The sequence below is a fragment of the Cervus elaphus genome, chromosome 3 (genome assembly GCF_910594005.1).
Source record: "Cervus elaphus chromosome 3, mCerEla1.1, whole genome shotgun sequence".
Lineage (NCBI taxonomy): Eukaryota > Metazoa > Chordata > Mammalia > Artiodactyla > Cervidae > Cervus > Cervus elaphus.
The window spans coordinates 31743652-31765345 of NC_057817.1; the positions used below are offsets into that span (position 1 = coordinate 31743652).

Below are 21694 nucleotides of genomic sequence, written 5' to 3' on the forward strand. Positions count from 1 at the left end.
ACTAATAACAACTTGCTCTACAGCACAGGGACCTCTTCTCAATACTCTGAAAATGACCTATATGAGAAAAGAATTTTTTTTAAAAAAGAATATATATATAACTGATTGCCATACAGCAGAAACTAACATAACACTGTAAATCAGCTATACTGCAATAAAAAAGTTATGAAAAATAGGAAATTTCCCTCCTTAAGGGCTGTACACTCTACATTTTTCACCAGTAGCATGTGAGTGTCTTTTTCCCTAAAGCTTTGGCAACAAATTGTTCTCTCAAATTTTAGGATTTTTGCCAGCACAGCAAGAAATTCTATCCCAATGTAATGTAATTTGCTTTTCTTTTTTGAATGAGTTGAGTGTGTTTTACTATTTCAAGGGCCACTTGCATAAATCTTTTTAAACTATCGGTTTATGTCTTGTGCACATTTTTCTACTGGACTTATGTCTCTATTTTTAGGTCTTCCCTGCAGCTCAGATGGTAAAGAATCTGCCTGCAATGCAGGAGACCCAGGTTTGTTCCCGGGGTCGGGAAGATCCTCTGGAGAAGGGAACGGCAATCCACTCCAATACTCTTGCCTGGAGAATCTCACGGACAGAGGAGCCTGGTGGGCTACAGTCTGTGGGATTGCAGAGAGTCAGACACAGCTAAGCGACTAAAACTACGCTATGTCTTTTTATTTCTAGAACACCTTTCTATATTAGGGAGATTAAATTTTTCTGTAGTAGAGTTGTGAATATTTTGTCCAGTAAATTCTTTGTTTTTGGTCTTACGGTATTTGGGCCATGAAATTTTTAAAAACTGTGTGTAAGGGAACTTATCATGTCTTTTTTTGATTCTAGATTTTGAGTCATATGAATGCTTTCCCCACTACCCGCATGGGTATATTATACAGAAATCTACACATTTTCTTCTATAACTTGTACAATTTCCATTTTTGTTATGTTTAATTAAGTGATCCATGTGGAGTTTATCTTGGTGTGCAGTATAAGCTATATATACAAGTTTATCTTTTTCCAAATGATACATAATTGTTTCAGCAACACTTATTTGAATCCATTTTTCATTATTTTGAAGCATATAATAATTTTATTACTGGATTGATGCCTAGACTTTATATCATGTTCCACTAGTGTCTGTTTATGCACCACCAGTTCTACATCCTTTCAAGTATGAAGGCTTTATAGTGTTCTACACGTCTAGTAAGACTGGCCCCTCCTCATTGCTCTTCTTTTCAGGGTTTCCCTGGCAGTTCTTATTTATTTTTTCACATAAGCATAAGCATCAATTTTGCTAACTAAAAAACAAAATTTTGTTGAAATTTTTATTGAAATTACCTTAAATCTACAAATTCCCGTAAGGTGTGTCTTTCATTGGCTTGAGTCCACTTTTGTGTCTTTGGGGAGTGTTATAAAATTTTTCTCACATATTTTTACATATTTCTTCTTAACTTCATTCCTACAAGTTTTCTAACTATGGTTGCTATTAAATGGGATGTGAATATTCTCTGCTATGGTACCTTCTAACTGGCTAACTGGTTCTTCCCTGTTTCTATGAAGCTTACTGATTCTGTGAATTGCTTTTATATCCTGCTACCTTACTGAATCATCTTTTTGTTTGTAGTAGCTTTTCCATTTCATTTTCTAGACACATCATCAGATTATCTACAATTCTCATACATTTAATTGCTTTCTTTGTAACAAGGCTGTGGCAAATACCTTCAATACCATGTTTGATGTTATAGTAGTTGTGGATAGCCTCGTTTGGTTTTAGACATTAGTATGAATGCTGCTGGTGTTTTCCCATGAAAATAGTAAGATAAGCAAGAGATGAGCAAGATAAGCAGGAGTTGGTAAACAAGAGACTTTGTAATGTTAAGAAAACAGTCTTTTATTTCTCATTTGAAAGTTATTTTTACTAGGAATACATCTTGAATTTTCTCAAATATGTTTCCAGCACTTTGGTGATAATTGCAAGATCTTTTCTTCATATATATAATAACATTTTAAAACATACTAATATATTTCCTAACTTGAACCACATTTATATTCCTAAAGTTTACCCTTGGTCATGACATTCCATGCTGTTTGATTCCATTTGGTAATGTTTTACTTAGGCTATTTGCATTGCTATCCATAAATGAAATCAGTGTGTAGTTCTCCCTTTTGTACAATATTCATCAGATTCTGGTTCCAATGTTATATTTATTTATTTAAAGAATTTTTGAAGTTTGTCCTTCTGTGGTTTGGAATAGAACTGAGGTTATAAGTCTTTTACTCAAAAATATAGAGAACAAACCAGTGAGGAGAGGGAAGCTGGTAGAGACAAGATAGGGGTAGGAGATCAAGAGCTACTATGTATAAAATAAATAAGCTACAAGGAAATACTGTACAGCACAGGGAATATAGCAAATATAATCACTTTAAATGGAATATAATCTATGAAAATACTGAATCACAATGTTGTGCACTTGAATCTCATATAATATTGTAAATTAACTATTCTTCAATTAAAAATAAAATATAGGTCCTTAAAGGATCCCATTTTAACCCATCTTGGATACTTTTAGGAAGTTTTTAAAAAAATATTCTATCTAGTATTTTAATTGTTTTCAGAGAAATGACTGGTCTAAATAAGCTATTACTTCTTTTTCCTGAGGAAAAACTCCCACCTGCCTTTACTGTATTTTACTACTTCTAATCTTTCACGAGTGTTCAGTTATTATCTCCTTTAAGAAGTCTCTGAACACCCCCAACCCCAGGGTTATGCTAAGCTTCCTCTTTTCTGGGCTTCTTCTGGACTTTGTTCCTTCTTGCAAAGCTACATTATATTGAAGTAATCTATTAATGGTATCATTATTTTCTGTGAGCCGAAATTTTCTTGCAGATGAGGATCCTGTATGGGCTCCAACTTTTTCACTTCTAGGGTCTAGTGTTAAACACAGTGGCTGACATACAGTCGGAGTCTCAGTAAGTATTTGATAAACTGATCTTTAAGCAGAGTCCCCCAACACCCCCATACACACACACCACACATAACCTGCTTATTCTTCAGTTCTTATCTTTGTAAACAGCTCCTCAATTCATTCATGAGCTCATAGCAAAACTCTAAGATTCATTCTTGGCAAGCTGTAACCCCTCCAATCTAGCTTGTAGTCAATCACCCACCAAGTTCTATCAATTCTGACCTTAAAATATTTCAAATGAACCCACTTCTCTCCCTTCCTGTGGCCAGTACTCTAATTCAACTTCCCATCATTTCTTGCCTGCATCTCTTAATTATTCTTTTCTCTATCTTACTCCCTACTCTGTCCCTTCTGTAATCCATTCTTCATCATAAAATCAAAGTAATTCTTTAGAAATACAGCTATGATCATGTCACTTGCACAAAATCTATCCATAGCTTCCTATTTTGGGGGGATAAAATTTAGAATCCTTCACATATCCCACAAACCCTGCCTGATCTGGAGCATTTGCACCTTTCTAGCCTCAACTTGTGCCCCAGCCTACTTATTCTGACCTCTCTCTTTTCTTCCAACTTCCTAAGCTCTTTCCCTCTTCGAAGTCTTTGAATATTCTTTTCCATTTGCTGGAAGGCCCACTCCCTACACCTCCTCCACACTTTTCATCTGGCTATATCCATCTATCTTCCAGGTCACAGGGGAGTTTTCCTTACTCTCCCTGTTTGGTTGAGGGCTTCTATTGAAAGTCATATTATCCTCCACACTTTTCCTCTATGTAACTTATCACTATTGTCATTATTTAGGCATTCAGGTGATTTTTTAACATTCATTTCCCACACTAAACTATAATTCCCATGGAGACAATGAACGTGTTGACCTTATTTTCAGCTGTATCTTCAGCATCTATTATAACAAACAGCAGAGTAATAGGATTAAATAAGTATTTGTTGAATGAACGGATGAAGGAAGGAAGGAAGAGGGGGAAAAACCTATTAATTACTGAACTCAGTAAGAAGCCTGAAGGAACAAATGCTCTATTTGCCCTCCAGGGGGAGACATACTCCTACTAGAAGTAGCACAGGCCTGAAGACAGCACAAAAGTATGAGATCAACCATAACTTGTTTCTCAACCCCCTAAAACGGATTCAGAGAATCCAATCATTTCCTTGCTAAACGGACTCTCCAGATCAGTCTGAACCACCCACCGAAACCAAGCAAGTGGGCACTTCCTCTGTTAATTTCCTTTCCCTGAAGGATCTTAAAAATTCTGCTAGTTTGTCTACTCCGGTCTTGGTTTGCTAGGAAATCTACCTGCGCACAATCTTGGAAAATCTTCTCCCTAGAGGAGGAAATGATAACCCACTCCAGTATTCTTGCCTGGGAAATCCTATGGACAGAGGAGCCTGGCGGGTTACAGTTCCTGGAGTCACTAAGAGTAGGACACGAATGAGTGACTAAACACAGCACATTTGTAATTTCAATATTATCATTAAAATTGTTACTTGTACTTTTACTGTAGCATTGTTTTTCAAAATCCCTCAGGCAGTCTTTCTTTATAAAGTTCAAAATTAGCAAAGTCATTCTGATACTGGAAAATATTGGTAATCTGTAGGTTCAAAAAAATAATAAAATATTGATGAAAAGTTAATTTAAAAAACAATGATTCATAAATTTCCCTAAGCCTTGGAGAAATTTAAAAGGAAAAAGGAGAAACAGAGTTTGAATACTGAGAGCACGTCTGCCTTTGAGCAATTCTGAAAGAAGTCCTTGTTTAATCCTGATGACATGTCTTGGGAAACTACCCCTGCTGCACATTAATGCTGTTCTTCTCCTCCCTGAACTACTTTCTCTAGGACAAGGTTTATAAAAAGTTTCACGAGGTTTACATTATACCTCCCCAAACTTTTTTTTCTATTTTGAAAATCCTCTTTCAACTTTCCTTGTAAACGCACCACTGACTTCTTTCTCAAGATCAGGGACCAGTACATAGAGGCATTCTGCTACCCCAGGAATTGATAAATTGGTTCATCTTAGTTCAATTCTGTTTGCATTTATCCGCTACCTACTACATGTTTGGGGTTGTGCTGTGGGGAGAGGTGAATGCAGGAAATCTAACTGCCTGCGGTGGGGGTGCTTACAGTGTCACTGTGGGAACTAGGCATTTGGTAACCTTGAACAAATACAAAGATGACATAGATAAGGACCAATGTTTATGTAGTTTACAAAACCACTTTTCACAAATATGATCTAAGTTTTCTAAAATTAAAGTTGGGGTAGGTGCTGTTACCCTCATTCTATTGTTAAGTCATCAATAAATTGAGGCTTAGGTGTGTAACTTGCTTAGACAAGTAAGGTAAATAGAGCTACTATTAGAACTGGAACCCTGGTCCCTATGGTATTTGCATGGATATTTCTTGTTTCTAAATTAAGGAATACACTGTAAGTGATAACCCCCAAAATTAAAGAAATTCAAAATAGAGAAAATGCACTATTATACTAATGAAAGACAGCTATTTTCCCCAACTAGTCTGACCTTTGGATCTTACTTTTTCACTCTACACTGTTAATTTTGACAGATCCCCTCTCTTTCCTTCACTCTTAGGGTCTCTCAAACTCCCTTTTGGTTCTTTTCCTTTGGTGATAGGAAAAAGCTTCTTTGGACAGAATCTCTTCTTACTTAACTCACCTTTCTCTAGGAAGGGTGTCAGGAAAACTTTGTCTCAACATTTGCCAAAGGGCCCCTGAAAAAGGATGAGGCCTTTTTAGACAAAAGAGCTATTGATGAGTTCTGGCCAGAAGCCAAAAAACTGTTGTGAAAGGCTTCATGTTACCACTTAGAGAAGTTGCAGGGCAGAATTTCTCTCCTCCAGGAATTGTCACTCTAGAGGACTGCACTCAGAAGGAAAGGGTTTGAAGCCAGCTGGTGAAAAAAAGGAGTTTTTAACTCCAAAAAGAAACAGTACAAAAAGTTCATGGCTGGTAAGTTGCTGCAGTGCTCAAGGAGCAAGACACCCAGATCTGCAAGCTTGATGGCGTCTATCCATGGACACTGGATACTGATGCATGTTGAACGGTGATAGCAGCAATCACTACAAGCAAAACATCATTATCAAATTTCAAGTTCAAGTATATGCCAAGGTCTGAAAATAGGAACACTAGTTGTACTGTCAGTCAACATCATCTAATGAACACTTCTTCAAAACAGAACTAGAACTAGCAAAGGCGAGAAGAAAAAAATAAAAGTCTTATGAGAGATACAAAATATTAAAAAAAAAAAAAACTCAGGGAATCACTTGTCATCAAAGCATGAAGATCAGAAATAACAAACTGAAATTTATAGAGATGGAGTTGGGGTATTGATTGCAAGATTCATGGGATATTATCAAAATGCCAGTTTAATTGTTTTTAATTTTAACAATTAATTTTTTATTGACATTAGTTGATTTATAATGTTGCATTAGTTTCTGCTATACACCGAAGTGAATCAGCTATACATATACCAGTCTAATTTTTTCACTTTTGCTATCTTTTAAAGAGATTTTTTGGAGGGGATAATTTTCTCATGCTCCTAAATGAAAAATTGAGCAGATTCTCTGACTTTTTGGCTTACTCTTTAATAATGTACAGTATTTTAAGTAACAGCCACTTTAAGTTAAAAAAGAGAGAGAGAGTCGATTTAGTAATTAGAATGTTGCTAGTCCAAGATGGCAATGAAATCTTTCAGTCTTCATTCTAAGATGCTGTGTAAGCCCTCGTCCCCACCTCCCATGCAAGTCCTGCCTTCAGCTTTCTCCTCAACTTGCCTCGATCTCCACTAGCTAACTGCTATTTGATCTGCTGTGTGAAAGTGGGAGGAGGCAGGACAGCTAAGGGGATAGGGCAGTTCTGTTTTGATAGGATTGGTCTATACAACTGGGTCTGACAGATGGGTGTTTTTGTGCTTTTAGAGGTTCTTTGGAGATTCCCATCATTAGAGACCTCTTCCTTGAGTGCCTTTGGTCTAGACAGACATTAAGTGTTTGCCTACAACAACCTCTGTAGATTCTAGGAATCCTGTGTTCATCTCTAGCTTCTGGTCACTGGGTACCTCTACACCTCTAGTCAAGTCTTTTGAATGGGCCAACAGGGCTAATGCTGACTGTCCTCTGTGTGGCCCACATCAAGTCCAAGAAAACGATTTGTCATCCCTACCTAATCTGAGAGTGCTGGTGAATCCCAGGGCAGTCACCGCTAGTTTATGGCCACTGCCTTCTTTAATTTATATGCAAGAGTCAGTGCAATTCTCTGTGTTTTACAACTATGAAAAACAATTCCCAGACTCTTGGGTTCCACAGAGCCCCTCTTTAGGCTTGAGAAGATGTAGCACCAGCACTACCTCATTCTGGGTGCAATGAGAGCAGGATCTGAACAAAACAAACACAAGAAGCCTCTCCACGGACCCTCTCTCTGCTGTCTTGATCTGACCACAAAGGAGAACTGTTCTTCAACATCAACTTTGTACATAAAATTTTAGTTGAAATATAGTGATCTTTAATTGCCACTGACTGTTCTCAATCCTTGATAATAAGGAAATATGTTTCTCCATCTCTGTCCCACCCGCATTGCTGAGCTCAGAGCCTGGAACAAAGTAGGTGCCCAATAAATGTTTGCTGAATATATGAATGAAAGGGTCTGAAACCACCTTTGATTTTTCAGTGGATTCTCAGAGACTCTATAAGATAGAGTCTTTTATACATGTATTTTATACATCTATAAAATAATACATATGGATGGGCTATTTTTCACTCCCTGGCAGACTAAGAATCCCTAATTCATATGATGCTGGGTGTTTCCCAGAATCTGTATACTTTAGCATTTAGCAACCAAGAAATTTTAATGAATGAGATAATGATCAGGTAAAATCTTCATCTTTTTTTCAAGGAAGAAATGGATACATAAATGAGATAGTTCAGGTTTTTAGAAAACTTATGGGATGTCAAGTCAAACCTCAGAAAAGATTTCTCCTAAAGCTGTGGGTACTATGGATATTGTTTGAGTGGTTTATTTCAAAACCCTCAATTCAGTTCCGTTCAGTCGCTTAGTCGTGTCCGACTCTTTGCAACCCCATGAATCGCAGCATGCCAGGCCTCCCTGTCCATCATCAAAACCCTAGATCTGGACAAAACAACAAAGAAACACAAAAAATAGATTTAAAATATCTAGCAAAAATGTTAATGTGTACTGGCAGATGGGCACTGTCTTTCTTGTAAGGTGCTTTTAGAGGTTCTTAAACATAGGTAATGATATAAAGAGTTCATCATTCTATTCGACTTAGCTTTTGTGTATGCTTGAACATCTTCCTAATACAAATAACATTTAAAAATGAAAGCTTGGAAACAGCAGGCTTTACCCTGTTTTGGAAAGTAGGTAAAATTATTTTTTTTAAAAAGACAAAAATGGAACAGAAACTATATAGATTTTACCATCTTATAATTAATCTTTCATGGGTCCTATTAATACCCACCTGCCAATGCAGAAGACATAAGAGACTCAGGTTTGATCTCTCGGTTGGGAAGATCCCCTGGAGGAGGGCATGGCAACATACTCCAGTATTCTCACCTGGAGAATCTCCATGGACAGAGGAGCCTGGTGAGCTACAGTCCATGCTGAGTCACTTCAGTCGTGTCCAACTCTTTGCGACCCCATGGACTTCAGTGCTCCAGGCTCCTCTGTCCATGGGACTCTCCAGGCAAAAACATTGGAATGAGTTGCCATTTCCTTCTCCAGGGCTACAGTCCATATGGTCGCAAAGAGTCGGACATGACTGAGCAACTTAGCACACATGATAGCCATAAGGCTGTTCTTATATGGGCTAAGGGGTAAAAATTTGGAAGCAGGATTTTTTTTTTTTTTTTTTTTTGCTTAGGAATTAGGCAGCTTCAGAACTTATAGAAATAAAAGGATATTTAGAGGTTATTTCTGCCAATGCTCTTACTTTTCAAATTAGAAAACTGATACCCAAACAAATGGAATGAAATAACTATGAGTCTTAGAACCAGGACACAGACCTAGGTCTTCTGTACTCCAGCTTCTCTTCCTACCACCCTGGTTGGCACATAACTTTGAACAAGAGCTGCCAAAGCATAGAACCTTTGAAAAGGGACGGATCCCACCTTTCAGAAGCAGTACTTTCATTTGTTGGGTCCATTTTTGCTGTGAACAGGTAGGGACCTTCTCCTTTTGTGCACTGGCTTCTCTGAAAAAGAATGGTGGCTCTCCTAGAGCTAGATTCAATAAGATATGAAGGCCTGAACGGTAGGATAGTTACGCGGCTTGTGCTCTACTTGAGAAAGGTATGGGTGGTGCTGTGGATCCCGAGAGAGAAGCCTAACAAGCCTGGGCTCACAGCATCATGGAATGGAGTGTATTACACCTCTGCTTCTTACCTCAGTAATTCCTCAGCCAAATAGGACTGAAAGGAGTTCAAGGTAGAATATGCCATTGGGTTAGTCATGTCAGTCAACACAGTTCTGGATACAGGGAAGGGAGTTTAAGAGCTTAAACAAGACATGTATCTGTAGGTGGATGGACTTTTCCTGAGACATTGCCTGCTGGTGGAAGGATAGGTTCACAGAATGAACTCCCCCATTTTGGGTCAGCACCCAAACATGGGTATCTCTTGCCCCTGTGTTTGGAGGCTAAACCTTCCTAGGGCCTGGTTTGATCTCGTTGCAGTCCAAGGGACTCTCAAGAGTCCTCTCCAACACCACAGTTCAAAAGCATTGATTCTTCGGTGCTCAGCTTTCTTTATAGTCCAACTCTCACATCCATACATGACAACTGGAAAAACCATAGCTTTGACTAGACGGACCTTTGTCAGCAAAGTAATGTCTCTGCTTTTTAATATGCTGTTTAGGTTGGTCATAACTTTCCTTCCAAGGAGCAAGCGTCTTTTAATTCCATGGCTGCAGTCACCATCTGCAGTGATTTTGGAGTCCAAGAAAATAAAGTCTGCCACTGTTTCCATTGTTTTCCCATCTATTTGCCATGAAGTGATTGGACTGGATGCCATGATCTTAGTTTTTTGAATGTTGAGTTTTAAGCCAGCTTTTTCACTCTCCTCTTTCACTTTCATCAAGAGGCTCTTTAGTTCTTCTTTGCTTTCTTGCCATAGGGTGGTGTCATCTGCATATCTGAGATTATTGATATTTCTCCCAGCAATCTTAACTCCAGCTTGTGTTTCATCCAGTCCAGCATTTCTCATGATGTACTCTGCATAGAAGTTAAATAAGCAGGGTGACAATATACAGCCTTGGCGTACTCCTTTTCCAATTTGGAACCAGTCTGTTGTTCCATGTCCAGTTCTAACTGTTGCTTCTTGACCTGCATACAGATTTCTCAGGAGGCAGGTAATGTGGTCTTGTATTCCCATCTCTAGAAGAATTTTCCACAGTTTGTTGTGATCCACACAGTCAAATGATTTGGCGTAGTCAATAAAACAGAAGTCGATGTTTTTCTGGAACTCTCTTGCTTTTTCGATGATCCAACGGATGTTGGCAATTTGATCTCTGCTTCCTCTGCCTTTTCTAAATCCAGCTTGAACATCTGGAAGTTCGCGGTTCACATACTGTTAAAGCCTGGCTTGAAGAATTTTGAGCATTACTTTCCTAGAGTGCAATTGTGCAGTAGTTTGAACATTCTTTGGCAATGCCTTTCTTTGAGATTAGAATGAAAACTGACCTTTTTCAGTCCTGTGGCCACTGCTGAATTTTCCAAATTTGCTGGCATATTGAGTGAAGCACTTTAACAGCATCGTCTTTTAGGATTTGCAATAGCTCAACTGGAATTCCATCACCTCCACTAGCTTTGTTTGTAGTGATGCTTCCTAAGGCCCACCTGACTTCGTCTGGTGTTTGGCTCTAGGTGAGTGATCACACCATTGTGGTTATCAGGGTCATGAAGATCTTTTTTGTATAGTTCTTCTGTGTATTCTTGCCACCTCTTCTTAATATCTTCTGCTTCTGTTAGGTCCATCCCATTTCTGTCCTTTATCGAACCCATCTTTGCATGAAATGTTTCCTTGGTATCTTCAATTTTCTTGAAGAGAATTCTAGTCTTTTCCATTGTATTGTTTTCCTCTGGTCTTCACATAATCTCATTCAATTTCCTTGAAACTTTCTCAAGTAAACATATGAATTAAAAACAATGTAGTTAATACCTGGCTACAGTTTCAAGTCAATTCCCCAGACTCACTCCCAATCAGTGGAGAAGGAAATGGCAACCCACTCCAGTATTCTTGCCTGGGAAATCCTATGAACAGAGGAGCTTGGCAGGTTACAGTCCATGGGGTTGCAAGAGTTGGAGACCATATAGCAACAAAACCACCACCACCCCCAATCAGAGGGCTACCCCTAAACCCTTCTTCCACAGAGCTGCCAATAACCAAGTATTCCCTGGTGGCTCAACTGGTAAAGAATCCGCCTGCAATGCAGGAGACACACCTAGACACCAGTTTGATCCCCAGGTAGAGAAGATCCCCTGGAGGAGGGCATGGCAACCCACTCTAATATTCTTGCCTGGAGCAGACAGGACTGAAGCAACTTATGAGGCATGCCAATGACCAAAGCAGCCTTTAGTCCCAGAGTCTGGAATTGGTGGCTTGAAAATTGAACACTGCCTGTTGTTTCTAGAATTTTTCTTTAAAACAAATATTGCCAACATTTGCAATTCACATTTTTAAAATCTAGGTTTCATCTCCTTTTGAAAAACTGAACTATCTCACCATAGCAGAGTGGTAGGAGGTGGGGGACACATTTCAGCCCAGAAAAATTCTTTTTGAGTTTGAAACTCAGAAACCTCGCTGAACCTTTCCAGTTCGCCATTTCTTCACCGATAAACAGAATTTTCTGGGCCCTGCTTCACTCTCAACTGGTAAAGTATTGTTTCTCTGAGCAAGCTTTGGGGAGTGGCCGAAGGCTAGATATAGCACTTAGTCAGCCAGTGTGGGCTGCTTCACTCTATGCATGGACCACTACGTGCCGCTTGCTTCAAAATGTTTGTTTTGCACGGAAAATTCTTCACTCGGAGGTGTCAGCATCTCTGGTTGGGGAAGGTTAATGTTAAGCATGTACATGTTTTTTCAGCCCTCAACATTTGGACTAGGTCTCCTCTTGAGTGCTTGTTTATCTTTAATATAGTTTCTTTGAGAGAGAGTGGACAATGCTCGGAGAAGCATAAATACGTTCCAACATTTTATGAAAAATGCTGTTAGTCTCTTATTTGCCAAAGACACTTCTCACTAACAGCTTAGTCTCCAAACCAACAGAATCAGTGTCTCCGAGTTTGGGAATAATCTGGAAAAGGGGTGTTCAGGTCCGATTATCAGATGGGGACAGTGGGAGGCAGCGGAGGATTCGGATAAATTCATTGCAAGCCTGGTCCACGTAGGCACAACACCCGCCAGAGTCGGGCCAACAGCCGGCAGCTGATGAGCTCTTTGCCCACCATCGCCACGGACCGAGCCCAGCAGGTGCAGCCCAAAGCTCCACATTGCGCCTGCGCAAAAGCCTCTGCCGGTGCTAGAAAGTAAACTGATTAAGCCACGGTTAGGCGGAAGCGGCTTCGCAAGTCTGCGCAGGCGCGTTCCGCCTTCGGACGGTGGTCGGTGCGCAGGCGCGCACCCCAGTCGCCCAACCTGTAAACAGCAGCCCGCGGGAGACAACTTCTGCTTCCGGGTCACGCCTTGACAGCCGCTTTCACCACCCAGGTCAGCCCCACGGTTTGGTGAGTGTCGCCCCGCTGCAGGAATGTCTGCAGTCAGGTTTCCTAACCTCGGGCACCACGCCCAGTAACACTTCCACTCCCCGCTCGCGCTCTGCCAGCCCTCGAGGCTGGGATTTCGTCCCGGGCCTTAAGGAGATCGGGGCGGGGATTGGTTCGCCTTTGGGGCTCCCCGGCAGATTTCTTGACCCCATTTAAGTACCGGCCCCGCGAGACCTGCTGGGATTGCTGTGGTCTTTGCGGAGCCCGTGCAGAAAGTGACACCACACGTCTTCGCCCTCCGCCCCTTAGACTCGGCTAGACCTAGCTGCCGCGAGCCCTCTCTGCTGGTGCGGTGGGGCGGGGGCGCGCCTGGCCGGGTCGCGGGCCTCCCAGCCCGTGGGCGAAAGCCCGGCCGCCCTAGCACCAGAGCTGCTAAATGTCGCCTCTCCCCTCTTTTGCTGCTAGCTTCGCATTAAGAAAAACCCTTTGGTGTTTTCTTCGGATCCGAAGTGGAAGAAAATGGGAGAGAGGGAGCTTTCTGCTCCAGCAGAGGAAAGGGGGCACATCGGGTCAAACCGTGCACAGGCTGCTGCCTGGCTATATGTCGAGTCTAGATTTCGTGATTCTTCCGGACAGTGAATGTTGTCAATGTGCCCCGAAGTTTCACTCTTCAGCAGGAGCTTTGAGGCAGCCGCAGAGGACTAATGATCCTATTCTGAGTTAGGATTTCTTAGCCTGGAGTCCAAGAGAGCTCCGAAAACGATTGCAAGGGTCTAGTTTTTTTTCTTTCTTTCTTCTTTTTTTTTTCAGATTATCATGACCCAGAAATGGTTAACAGAACCACTTCGGGCTAAGCCTTCCACTTTGGATGCTCTGTTTGTTCTTGGAATTGCTGACTTAAAATGTATCTGTACCTTTTCCCCTTTTTCCTTGCAACAGAGAAGTGTAAGATACAGACCCTTGTCTCTGAGGAGTTTCATGGCTGTTGCAAAGATTAAAACGTATTCCAAGTCTAAGCTATTTGGAAAATTTCAGAGAGGCATATAAACAAGTGTGTAAGCTTATTTATTAAGAATAAATAAGCTTTGTTCTTAATAAAGTAGGGAGAATACCCTAATTTGAATCACTGATACCTATGAATTGATTTTTAACTTCCATTAATTAATGCTATATATATTTTAGACAGATAAATGGCTACCCGGTAGCAAGATGGAAGAGCTTATAGTATTATTACATAATGTATAAGGGAGAAGTCCGTCACAAAAGTTACATAGTATGAAATGACCAAAATAATTTTAGTGTTTTTCCCTTAGTAATCATCATATGCATAAGATGTCTAATTACTGCAAGTCTTAAATTTTTCTAGGGTCCTAAGTAATAAGCTTTACATTGACACAACAAATATTTATTGAGAACCTGTGGTGTGCCAGGCACTATTAAAAATAATGCTGTATTTACTAGCAAGGAGCTTATGGTTTGACAGGATCATGGATTCCTAAATGGTTACACCTAGTGAGCACACCATGTTTTCTTTACAGTTTTTGATATATGCTTTTTCATAGAAATGATCCGCCTTCTTTGCTGTAATCTTAAATGTTCCCCAACTGGTATATGGCTCTTAGATAGCCAAAACTTTTTATCATAGTTGAATTTAAGTATTGTTTTGATTGTGTTGTGTTAGTCACTCAATTGTGTCTCTTTACGACTCCATGGACTGTAGCCCACCAGGTCCATGGAATTCTCTAGGCAAGAATACTGGAGTGGGTTGCCGCTCCCTTCTCCAGGGGATCTTCCAGACCCACAGATTCTTTATTGTCTGAGCCAATATTGCATTATTTTCTTCTTCCAACACAGAACTCAGGGCTACTTCTCAGTTGTCACAAATGGCCTATTAATTTTTAAATTAATTTTTCACTCTTAAATCTGCTTGTTTTCCTGAAACTGCAAACATATATCATTAGTCAGAACTTTTCAACTTTTTTCCTAATTTTTATATAGAGGACTCCAGAGTAATTATACTTTGGCGTTCCTTTCTTATTTTAGAATTTCACCTCAAAAACTTCTCATTTTTTTTCTTTGCTGAAGACATTTTAAACTGTTTCACAGATGGCTTGTCATCATTAACATAAATGCATCTGTTCTGTTTCTTCTCACAGGTAATAATCACTCCTATACCCTTTAGTCAATCAACCAGTATTTATTAAATACCTACTTTCTGTGAGACTCTGTGGCTGGCCTGAGATGGTCTAAAAAAGTAGAAGACAAGAACCTTGCCTCCCAATTGATTACAGTTTAGATGGACAAACAGTATGACCATAACTGTACTGCAAGGTCAAATGTAACAAGTAACCTAAAGGGGTGCTGATAATAAAGAGCACCTAATTCAGAGCAGGAAAACAGACGTTTTGTGAAATCCTTCGCCTTTCCAGGGATCCCTTTTCTGGCTTGGTCTTTTTTAAACCAGAAAGAGCTCCATGGGCAGCTTGGAGCCTTTGGGGAAGTCCTGTGCTAGACGAGGTCAGAGAGTAGAGCCAGGGTTCCCAGGGTCAGAACCCTTCCGTCCAGTTTACCCAGCTCCCTCAGCAACTATCATATTCTCCTTCTTGTGATTAGGAAAAATGGTATTAATGAGTCATTGACTCTTTGAAATCTGGTTTTAGTAGTGGGAAGGCCTTGGAGAACCTCTAACCCTAAGGACAGGTGTGCTCAGTGGTATTGTGTATGCCTAAAACATCTTTGTTTCAGGCAGTTTGGAGCATGTGAACGTACTCGGAGCCTTGATGAGTTCCAGTATGTGGTATATTATGCAGAGCATTCAGAGCAAATACTCTCTCTCAGAGCGCTTAATCCGAACAATCGCTGCCATTCGCTCCTTCCCACACGACAATGTAGAGGACCTCATCAGAGGGGTGAGTGTGCTGGGCTGACGCAGGAGTCCTTGGGAGGTGAGGTGGGAAGGTTCCTGGGGAATCCTGATGAATTACAGGTTTTCACCTCTGACTCACCACAAGATGACAGGGAGTTTTTACAGTTTTTACAATATTCTAAAATGTATTCACTTGACCATTAACGTATGTTTTGCTTCTCTTCCCTTCTGCCTTTCACTTTGTGCAAATGATATTTTTCTTTGGGAATTATGTTCTAGATAACCCTAGTTTTGTGCTGTGTGTAAAATCTCTGTCTGGGTATGGTGCATGTGGGATCCAGCAAGCTCAAACTCTTCTACACATGTTGTACTAAGGGAGGAAGGTGGCAAGCAAAAGCATTAGTGGTTTTCAAACCCTTGTAGTTTATAATAATAATTACATGGAGAGATATCACTGGCCTTCTATCCTAACTACAGCTACCACTTACAGTTTTATAGAGATTATCAGTCCCTAAAATGCATGGTAATTTTTGACTTACGGAAACACTTTAACTGTCTGCTGTCTAACCAGTACCATTCTGTACTTCTGTTAAATGGCTAGTATCCTGGAAGGGCATTGATGCTTTTCTGTATATTATTCCTGTTGAAGAGAAGTTACAGGGTAATTTTTTTTTTTATCTCTAGAGAATGCATCCAGATGGCTACTGCTGTACATTCTTTTGAACAACTCTAGAATCCCCTTTACAGCCTAGAGCTCTGTAGCTGCTTCAGAGTTGTGTGGCACAGCTGTGAGAAGAAAAGTCAGACAGCATTAGCTTGTTCTCAGCAAAAGTGGTGTCAGAAGACTCAGCAGTAGAAACTTTGTCACATTCTAATTCCAGCTCTGCTGCTGAGTCATTCTGTGACTTTGGTCGGACCATGGTGTCTCCAGCTCCTTCATCAGATGTGAAACAGAAGTACCAGTGGGGGCTAGGTGGCAGAGAATGCTGATACCAAGGGGCCACTTAGTTTATAGGTATATGCTATATATGTTTATAAACAAAGACATAACATTAAGAAGACGTTACTGTTAGTGACGGTCATCTGTCAGATGGCAAGAAGAGCATGCCAGTTCTGGCTTCTGTCAGAAAGACACATTCCTGACTTTTCCAGCTTTCCTGCCTGGTAATAAGGTTCCACTACTTTTACATACAAGGTTATGTCCTTAGTGATGTCCATCCCCATGGCCATCTTTCAGGCTAGCTTGTAGAGAAACTTAATGACTTGATCTAAGGCATCGACAGTTCCTTTTATTCATCTTCAGTGTATTCTCTTGGTTTGGATATTGGCATTGTAATTTCATTTAATTAATAGGAATAGGCACTGGGGCTGGTAGTATATTTACAATACAGTCAGAGTTAGACCCTGTCCCCACCGCCACCCCCACCCCCGACATTGATATGAGTCTTGTCCTGTATGGTGAGCTGGAGCTGAGCACACCAACTGAAACTGCCTTTGTCCATAGGGAGCAGATGTGAACTGTACCCACGGCACGCTGAAGCCCTTGCACTGTGCCTGCATGGTGTCCGATGCGGACTGTGTGGAGTTACTGCTGGAAAAGGGAGCTGAGGTAATGTTTTTTAATGCTGTCACATCAGTGATTCACTAAAACTTGGGCTTCACACTTCCTTAAAATGTTTTGTCTCTTCTCCTCTCTCTTCCCACCTTCTTGCTCCCACCTTCTAGGTAACTTTAGCGTGGCCAATATTCAAACAAAATGTAATGGTAAATCATCCAAAGTACTTCATTCCGTTGCCTTTCTTTCATACACTGACCATTGCTCCGGGAAGAGGGAATTTTTATCTCCCCTTAATCTCCCTGCCTTCCTTCTGGGGTTGTTTATATTTCTATTTAATCCTCTTTTGACTGTTCAGTCCCCTCAACCCTGATTCAATCTAAACCACTTGAGACCTGCCACCAGTGTGCACTTCTCACATGTCTGTCACTGGAAAATAAGTCAGTGGGTCAGTCCCTTCCTCGGGATTGAGTTACTTATGCTCTTTCTGCCCATTCATTTTTTTCTGTTTTACCATATCTTGTTATCTTCTTTCTAATGTATCTTAACATAAAAAAAAATAGATTAACTTTTATTGGCATTAGCAAGAAGCAGCATAGTATAATGAATAAAAGAATAGAGAGTCTGGACCCAGACTTCATGGATTTGAATTCCAGCTCTGTCACTTCCAGCTTTGTGATCTTCAACAGGTTACTTAACCTTTCTTTGCATCAGCTTCCCCATCTGTAAAATGAGGATGGTAAATGGTGTGTTCTTCATAAGGGTGAAACTGTTTAGAACACTGGCATGTAGTAATTATTATACTAAGTAAGTGCCTGTTAAATAAATAAAGTAGCAGTTTTGACAACTTTTCGTGGCATCTTCAGGGTGCACAGGTTGAGGCAGTCATTTGAATCAAAGATGCCATGAAGCAGGTATGCAGGCCCCAGACATGCTGGTGGGTAAGCCTGTTCTAGCCCCCAGCATCCCCACCTCCACACAGCCATGCTGTTCTCTGCCTGTCATGAACTATCCTGTAACTTTTGTGAGTGACCCTGAAGTGAAAGCCAGTGATTAATAGCAGTGAGACTATCCCCGGGGTGAGGGGGCAGTTTTTAGCTAATAGAAGATTGAACTCAGTTAAATATTTCAAGGGTGGTTTTTTTTTAAGTGCATTTTATGGGGGAGAAAATTCGCTATTTAAACCTAGGATGTAAATTAAATCTTTGTAGCCTCCAAATATTATAGGAGATGCTGAGTTTAGCAAGCCAGCGGCTTTTCAGCATCGGAGGATTTGTGCTCTTTCCTCGGCATGTTTTCCTCCAGGTTCTCTCATGACCTCACAACATATGTTTGCAGGGGGCTGACTTGGATGAATAGTTCTGAGCTGCTCTGTGTGGTTAAAAAACAGCAGAGCTACATGGGCAGAACCTTGACTTCATTATTTTTCAGTCTGGTTGCCATTAGCCACAGGATACAGAGTGAGTCAGGATAAGTAGAATAATCCAGAACCTTTACTCTGACCAATATGTTCAAGCTGCCTTCCAATAAATGTCTTTCAGAGTAGTTACAAGGACTTAGACTTCTGTTTCTTCCCCCTTACTGTGTGGTAGAGGTCCTAGGGAACATTAAATAAGAATGTGGCAGCAAAACCCTAGATGATGCAGGCCAGCTAACCAATGGACATAATAGAGTGTTGGTTGTTTGGGGACTATTGTTTTCCTACTTGCTTCTTAGCTCCATCCTGATCACAGCTCCCTGGGAATTGCTTGTTGACCTGCATGTTCAGAAAATTACATAGCAAAGACAGTGGATAGGCACATGCAAGCCTCTTTGCCCGCCCATCGTCCATACACTGTAATATAGTCACTCCCTCTTCACAGGTGAATGCCCTGGATGGTTACAACCGAACAGCCCTCCACTATGCAGCCGAGAAAGATGAGGCTTGTGTGGAGGTCCTGTTGGAGTATGGTGCAAACCCCAATGCACTGGACGGTAACCGAGACACCCCACTTCACTGGGCAGCCTTTAAGAACAATGCTGAGTGTGTGCGGGCCCTCCTAGAGAGCGGGGCCTCTGTCAACGCCCTGGATTACAACAATGACACCCCGCTCAGCTGGGCTGCCATGAAGGGAAATCTTGAGAGCGTCAGCATCCTTCTTGATTATGGTGCAGAGGTCAGAGTCATCAACCTAAAAGGCCAGACGCCCATCTCCCGCCTGGTGGCTCTGCTGGTCAGGGGACTTGGGACAGAGAAAGAGGACTCTTGCTTTGAGCTCCTCCACAGAGCTGTTGGACACTTTGAATTGAGGAAAAATGGCACCATGCCACGAGAAGTGGCCAAAGACCAGCAGCTGTGTGAAAAGCTGACTGTTCTGTGCTCAGCCCCCGGGACCCTCAAAACACTCTCTCGCTATGCTGTGCGCCGGAGCCTGGGACTCCAGTATCTGCCGGATGCCGTCAAGGGCCTTCCTCTGCCAGCTTCTCTAAAGGAATACCTGTTGCTTGTAGAATAGCCTGGAGGAGACGTCAGGCCAGCAACTCTGCGTAAGGTTTTGCCCTGCAGCACCGTCTGTCTTGGAAAACAGGGAAAGCAGTTGTTCCTGTTGTGTGGTTTATATTTCAAGGCAACATGTCACAACAGTAACCTTCACATCACCTCCCCTCCCCAAACCAAGCAAACAAAAAAATGTCCCTCACTTTTGTTTCTGTTTCTTGCTTACTGGGCCTTTTATATTGCACCCTGCAAAGAAAGAGGTCTCCCCAACCCTCATTAGGGAAAGAAATCAACAGTGAGACTGTATTTCTCTGGGGAGATGAAGAGTATTTATAGTATGTGCATTTAGTTTGCCTTTGGGAACATGATTAACTTTTGGAAGAATCCCTCTAGAAACATTTTAATTGATCTGCGAAGAAGTTTAAGAAAACTCCAGCTAACAGCTGCAGCCCAAAGATGAAGATACTACCACCTCAGATGGTGCACAGGTTCAGAACTGGGCCCGAAGTCCCTAGAATCATCCCTGGGCATTCAAAAGGGACTGGCCCCTTCTTTCTCACCACTGAAGGGGAGTTTTTGCTGCTTTTCCATGAGTGTGCCCAAGGCTTACAGTAGTTCAGCAATGTTATTTTAGAAAGATTATCTTGCTGCTCTCCATGCAGTAGAAGAGATAGGAGGTTCTAAGCAGTCCTAAGAACTTTTCTTCGAATGCAGTTTTCTCTTCCTAACAGCCAGTTTGTGCTAGTGGGCTTGGCAGGCTCTTCCTGCACCCACCATTGAGGGAGGTGTCTGCTGTAGCAGGGGAGGACATGAGCTGGGCTGCCTTTTCTCATGGGTCTTTCATTCACTCTGCTAAGAGTTTGGAGTTTGTTTTCAGTTGTTTTGGAAACTTTGCTTTTTACTGATCTACACGAAAAGACATTGGTGGTGTGGGTGGAGTTGGGGAGTGGGGGAAGAGCACTTATAAGAGCTTTCTCTGAGATGACCCACCTACCCAAAAGAGATCTGTTTTAGTGAACAATACTTAGTCTAAGTACTCTTCCTCTTCATGTTCCTAAGCTAGATCAAGTTGTTGATTCTAGATGACCTTATGCAATGTGAAAGACTTTTTTTTTTTAACTGATTGGGAACTATAAATAAAAAATGAACAGAATCTGCTGACACAGCTAATTTGAAAAAGTATGTCTGCTTTTGTCCTTTTGTTATTGGTGTTTTTTGCTCACTAAGGAAAAAAAAGGAAATAAAAAGGTGTAAAAGCAAGTTTGGAAATTTCTGCTCTTCCTACTTTTCTCTACATTATCGCCCTGAGCCCCAGTGTCCTCATCTCTGAGGCTGTCACACCACCTGTATGAGCTGTTTTGAAGAATCACTGATAACGGTGCTTGATATTTATTAATTTCTGTTCCCCTTAAAGAACTGTACAGAGAACATTTGGCTGCTTTAATTAATGTTGGACTCTGACAAGACTTCTCGGTCATTTTTTAGAACTGTTTCTAGAGGGTAGCAGTTATACTTTGGACAGCCAGCAAAAGTGAAGTACTAGATAGTCCTTTCCTCTGTTCCTCGAAAAACCCCAAACCTCCTTCCTGCTTCAACAAGCAAGTGAGGAAGCTGTGTTAGTGGGAGAGATATGTATGCTTGTGCCAAGAGCCAGGATCTGATTCTTGGAGACTAATCTCAAACCTCTCATTGACAGGGCAGCAGCTCAGGGCACAGTATGTAGACCCAGTCCTGAGGACCAACTGTATTACATGGGCACTTGTTAATGAGGAAGCGTGGAACAGAAAACAAACTGAGCTGAACGAGAACTCATGGTTTTCCAAAGCAGTATTTCAACCAACCCACCAAACTAGGTCCAGAATTGAGTGTCTCTGTTTTCCAGGCATTCAAAATGTACATGTCACCCCACCGGGATGGAGTCTGGCTTTCATCCAGGAAGGAGCACAGAGGGGAAAGTTGAGAAGGAAGAACCCTGGATTGTCAGAGTAGAGATTAGGGAATGGCTGGAAAAAAAGCAAAGTTGGGTAATGGGTGTATGATGAAGAGGTAAAACATAACTTTATGCTTAGGGAAGATGGGAGTGCCCTTGGCTACAGAGG

At 41.3% G+C, this 21694-nt stretch overlaps 1 protein-coding gene across 3 annotated transcripts; it reads left to right on the forward strand.

Annotated features, from left to right (window-relative positions):
- Positions 1-12579: 12579 nt before the first annotated feature.
- ASB8 (ankyrin repeat and SOCS box containing 8) lies at positions 12580-20855 on the forward strand. 3 transcript variants are annotated; one of them, XM_043885845.1, is made up of 4 exons: positions 12580-12719; positions 15444-15607; positions 17069-17173; positions 18982-20855. In XM_043885845.1, the coding sequence occupies exons 2-4, from the start codon at positions 15479-15481 to the stop codon at positions 19612-19614; spliced, it is 867 nt and encodes a 288-aa protein (XP_043741780.1). In that variant the 5' UTR covers positions 12580-12719; positions 15444-15478; the 3' UTR covers positions 19615-20855. The 3 variants fall into 3 exon arrangements, with proteins under 3 accessions (XP_043741780.1, XP_043741772.1, XP_043741789.1); XM_043885837.1 differs by having other exon boundaries at positions 12585-12719; positions 15448-15607; XM_043885854.1 differs by lacking the exon at positions 15444-15607 and having other exon boundaries at positions 12612-12719.
- Positions 20856-21694: the final 839 nt, after the last annotated feature.

Coding starts and splice junctions, on each gene's coding strand:
- ASB8 (XM_043885845.1), top strand. CDS start 15,479: ATGAGTTCCAGTATGTGGTATATTATGCAGAGCATTCAGAGCAAATAC. Junction 15,608..17,068: donor TAGAGGACCTCATCAGAGGG/GTGAGTGTGCTG, acceptor CTTTGTCCATAG/GGAGCAGATGTGAACTGTAC. Junction 17,174..18,981: donor TGCTGGAAAAGGGAGCTGAG/GTAATGTTTTTT, acceptor CCCTCTTCACAG/GTGAATGCCCTGGATGGTTA.